The sequence below is a fragment of the Phaseolus vulgaris genome, chromosome 10, assembly GCF_000499845.2.
Source record: "Phaseolus vulgaris cultivar G19833 chromosome 10, P. vulgaris v2.0, whole genome shotgun sequence".
In the NCBI taxonomy this organism is placed as follows: domain Eukaryota; kingdom Viridiplantae; phylum Streptophyta; class Magnoliopsida; order Fabales; family Fabaceae; genus Phaseolus; species Phaseolus vulgaris.
Window position 1 is genome coordinate 9,821,882 of NC_023750.2, and position 5,175 is coordinate 9,827,056.

At 41.7% G+C, this 5,175-nt stretch overlaps 1 protein-coding gene across 1 annotated transcript; it reads left to right on the forward strand.

The window, feature by feature from the left end:
- The first annotated feature begins 3,036 nt into the window (after positions 1-3,036).
- Positions 3,037-3,723, forward strand: LOC137814215 (uncharacterized). Its single transcript, XM_068616816.1, has one exon. The coding sequence runs from the start codon at positions 3,037-3,039 to the stop codon at positions 3,721-3,723; it is 687 nt and encodes a 228-aa protein (XP_068472917.1).
- The last annotated feature ends 1,452 nt before the right edge of the window (positions 3,724-5,175 follow it).

Below are 5,175 nucleotides of genomic sequence, written 5' to 3' on the forward strand. Positions count from 1 at the left end.
TTGTTGTTCAAAATGGGTTTCTATGTGAGTTTGACTTGGTTACTTGTGATTTGGCGAGTTCTTGAATGTTAAGAACATTGATCCAATTCTTAAAAAGTGCCTAATCATATTCCAACTCTTGTTGAATCCATAACATGTTCATATCATATCATATCATATCCATATCATGTTATTGGAATCACATCAATGCAGGATTCAACAAATTCTAAACAAAGAACATTCCTAAAAGCATCCCAAGGATTTGTCTCCATCAAATAAGGGGAGAATGTTGAAGATGGGAAGCTTTGATGTATCAAATCCTCATGGAACCTGAAGCTGTGCTGCGTTTTAGGTTTGGGTTTAGTTATGGGGTTTAAAATCTTTGTAAGATCAGTCTTGATTCCTACAGAAAGCTTGTTTCAATTTGTTTTATAGAACTAAGTGTTTTTTTCATGCAAAGGAAGACACAACTGATTAAAGTTTCGAGACAATCGATTGTTTGTCACTTAGCTGGCAAAGGAGTTTTGAAACTTTTTTTTGAATCAGTTGTGTAACTACCGAAACCATTCAACCAGTTAAATCATGGTTTCAACCGATTAAAAGTGAGTTTTCATAACAATATTTTGAAAACCTGTTTTAACTGATTCAGTTGTTCAAATCTGCCTTAAACGCTAGCTTTTCAAAGGTTATAAATATAGTCTTCTTTCAAATGTTTCTCATATGAAAAATATAGAAGTTTTACACTCTGATTTGAGATCAAAAAGAGAGATTACAATCTGTTTGTGAAAAGGAGTTTTTCAAGTTTAGCAAGATTGCTTTTGAGCTTTGCTGTGATTCAAGAACTGATTATAGGGCTTCTGGTTTACTGTTATTCTAGGTGTTTTCTACCCTTTCTTAGTTTCTTGTAATTGTTCATATTACATTCTGTAAACGTGTTTGTAAAATCTTGTAAAGTCAGTGTGATTCTAACTTGAGGTGTGTGCTGTGTGCAAAGAGGGTGAGTAGGTCTTGTGGGTGTTTGTAATCTGTGTTTGGTTACATAGTGGAATACTCAATGGTTTGACTGAGGACTGGTTCTAGCTCAGAGATTGAGTGAACCAGTATAAACCCTGTGTGTAAATCTCTCTCTCTTAACTCTTTAACTGTTTGATATTTTCGCTGCCATAAACAACTGATTAAATTGTGTTTTAACCGATTGAAATTCTAATATTTGTTTCTGTTAGACTGTTTGATTGACTAGCTGAAATGCTTATCTGAGTTGATTGTTAAAGATTCATTCTAAAGTAAAGTAATTGTGAAAATCTTTTAGGAACAATTCACCCCCCTCTTGTTTAAGCCATCAATTCTAACAAGAACACCCTCTGTCTTAACAGGATTTCACACTCACATCAGTTTTAAGAAAGTAGAATTACAAGGATCTAGACAAGGATAGAAAACACCTGAGATTGCACACAACAGGAAATCCTATGATCACATCTCGTTACCAAAGCAAAGCTTGAACAACAATCTTACAACTTTGAAAAACTTCTTTCAAAAACTAATCTCTCTCTTTAATCTCAAATCAATATCAAAACTTGTTGTATTTGCTTTGAAAGAAGGGCTATATTTATAGCACTTGAAATATAGTCGTTTAAGGTAGTTTTAATGAGCTAAATTAGTTTTGATCACATCCAAAACAGTTAAAACAGGCTTTCAAAAAACTGTTATAAAATCACACAATCAACCAGTTGAAAGAACGATTGACCCTGTTGAATTGGTTAGGTAGTTACATAACCAAGTCAAAAACAGTTTCAAAAACCTTTAAGTCAGCTAAGTGACAAAAAACCGATTATCTCGATAATTCAACCGGTTGTTTTCCCTTTGCTTGGAAAAACACTTTGTTTCTTTAAAACATATTTGTCAAGCTTTGTGCAAGGATTAAAGAACTGATCTTAACATAGATTCTAAACATTCTAATCTAAACACAAACCAAAAGCAACACAACTTCAAGTTTCATGTGGATTTGAAACATCAAAGCTCCCATGCTCAACAATCTCCCCCTATTTGATGGAGACAAATCCTTGGGATGCTTTTAAGAATGTTCTGTGTTTAAAATCTTTTCAACCTGCATTCATGAGCAAACATAGAGACACAGGGTAATCTATTCCAGTCAAATAAGCACAAAAAACTAGTTTCCACTAGGTGATTTCCAAATAGGAACATCAGCCAAATCAGATGAGAAACCGACCAACATACACAGGTGCAAAAACAGTTAAACAATCGGTTATTTCCCAGGAATAACCGGTTGAAATTTTGTATCAGAGTTTTTAACAGTTTTAAAATTTCAAAGTCAAACCAGTTAAACAGTTCATAACAACATTTTTCAAAGCAGCAGTTAATAAGAACATTATAAAACCAACTTCTCCCCCTATTTGTCTCATGAAATAGACAAAAGGAAGAATTAAAACAACATAAGAGAGAAAAAAAACTTTAAGACAGGGCATGCATATCAATTATACCCAATTCATTCCTTAGAGAATAAAACCTATCTTTGGATAAGGGCTTGGTAAAGATGTCTGCTAGCTGACTTTCTGTGGCAACAAACTGAACCTCACAATCACCATTGCTGACATGGTCACGAATGAAGTGATGCCTGGTCTCAATATGCTTGGTCCTAGAATGTTGAACTTGATTTTTTGTCAAATTTATGGCACTTGTGTTGTCACACAGCAAGGGAACCTTGCTTATCTTTAATCCAAAGTCTTCAAGTTGTTGTTTGATCCATAAGATTTGTGCACAACAGCTTCTTGCAGCTATATACTCAGCTTCAGCTATTGATAAAGCTACACATGCTTGCTTTTTACTGTGCCATGATATGAGGCTTGATCCAAGTAGATGGCATGTTCCACTTGTGCTCTTCCTATCAAATTTGCATCCTGCAAAATCAGAGTTAGAGTATCCTACTAAATGAATAGGAGAATGTGAAGGATACCATAAACCCATGGATGTTGTGCCTTTAACATACTTGAGGATCCTCTTGGCAGCTTTGAGATGAGCGCGCGGTTCTCTCAGGTGATTATGGATACTGCATTACCAACCACGTCTCTAGGCCCGAAAGTCATCTTCACGGGTGTAGAGGATCCAGAGGCTCACCTTATAGCGTTCCACACCCAGATGATGCTCACAGGAGGATCTGATGTTGTGTACTGCAAGCTGTTGATGAGCACGTTGGCAGGCGCAGCGTTGGAATGGTTCGTTAGTCTCCCTGACAGACACATCACTACCTTCGACCAGTTCGTAACGCTGTTTAGAGAGAAGTACCTTATCAACAGGGCTCCCCCTCAAATCTCTTATGATGTCTTTGACATAAAACAGTATCAGAGAGAGTCCTTGAAAGAGTTCTTGAACAGGTTTGGAGTCCAGGTGGTGAGGTTGAAACCCACGGATGAGGCCATGACGGTGCACGCCTTCACCAAGGGAATGCTACCAGGGCCCTTCAGTGAATCACTGCTCAAGTTCTACCTGAAGATGTTCTGCGAGATCAGGCGTCGGGCTTTAGCGCACATCGCCACGGAGGATCGAGTCACAGAGAAGCGTGGCTTCGTCGGTCTTATCCGAACTCGAGTAGCAGGTCGACCTCAACCCATGTGGGTACACAAGTCGACAATAGAAAAGAAAGACAAGGGAAAGCAGCGACCTTACGAGAAGCCCCAGACTAGAGCATGCACAAGGGGAGACCCGCCCCCAAGCACAATTTTCGTGTAGAGCTCAAGGAGCTGATCGCTATTCCCAACATCGTGGCAAGGCTGAAGGTGCCCCCAAAGATCGACAAAAAGTTGGGGCCCAACAGGAACGCTTGGTGCGAGTTCCACCAAGCACATGGCCACCCCATACGTAACTGTTTGGCATTGGGGCACCAGCTGGACGAGCTTGAGAAAAGCGGCTTCTTGAAGGACTACCTCCTAGGGTCGCAGGAGGATTAGGGGCACGAGGTGCCCATTCATGGTGAGATCAACACCATCTCTGGAGGGTTCTCAAGAGGAGGATGCACCGCCTCCCAGTGGAAGAAGTACGCACGAGAGGTGATGGCAGTAGAGGTGCAGGAGGTAGATCATACTCCCGATGTCAACCTCGTCTTCACCAAGGCCGACCTCCAGGACGTTGTTCCCCATGACAACGACCCAATGGTGATTTCGGTAGTAATAGCAGGAAGGAGGGTGCATCGCGTCCTCGACCAGGGAAGTTCGGTCGATGTGATGTTCTGGTCGACGTTCAACAAGTTGCAGTTGTCCTCAGACTAGTTGAGGCCTTATACTGGTTTCTTGTATGGTTTCGCTGGAGACCAGGTAAAGGTGCGCGGACACATAGAGCTGAGGACGACCTTCACAGATGAAACAACCTCACGCACTGAAAACATCAGGTACATTGTTGTTAACACTCCAACAGCCTATAATATACTTTTGGGCATACCTGCTTTGAATAGGATTGGAGCGGTGGCCTCTACAAGGCACATGAAGATGAAACTGCCTTCCCTCGAGGGTACGGTGATCACCATCAAGTCTTATCAGAAAGAGGCTAAGAAGTGCTACGAGAATAGCCTCAAGATGAAGAAAAGAGTGTTCGTTGTTACCACTCAGCCTCCAAGGGAAGAAGGGGTCACTCGTGCAGAGATCACCCGGAAGAGACGGCCCGAACCTGCCGAAGACGTGTTAGATAGGGAGATCGACGAGAAAATGTTCAAGCTTGGTAAATCCTTAGGCCAAGAGGCACAGGATCAGATCGCCGAAGTCATAGCTTGGCACCTTAATGCTTTCGCATGGTTTGCCTCAAACGTGCCTGGCATAGATCCAGACTTCCTGTGTCATCGTCTCACCATGGACCCCCAGGTCCGACCTATTCGCCAGAGAAGACGAAAGTTCAACGACGAAAGGCGTCAGGTCATCAGAGAAGAGATAGAGAAACTGCCAGGGCTAGCCACAGCAGGGAGATTCAGTACCCTGAGTGGCTGGCGTATGTGATACTAGTAAAGAAGGCTAGCAGGAAGTGGAGGATGTGCGTCGACTTCAAAGACCTCAACAAGGCCTGTCCGAAGGATTCCTACCCGTTTCCCAATATTGACGCTCTGGTGGACAGTGCGTCCGGTTGCAAATTACTCAGCTTCCTGGATGCCTTCTCTGGTTACAACCAAGATGTACCCCAAGGACGAGTGCAAGACAA

Bases quoted from the DNA above. Each gene is read 5' to 3' on its own strand.
- LOC137814215 (XM_068616816.1), top strand. From the start codon at position 3,037: ATGGATACTGCATTACCAACCACGTCTCTAGGCCCGAAAGTCATCTTC.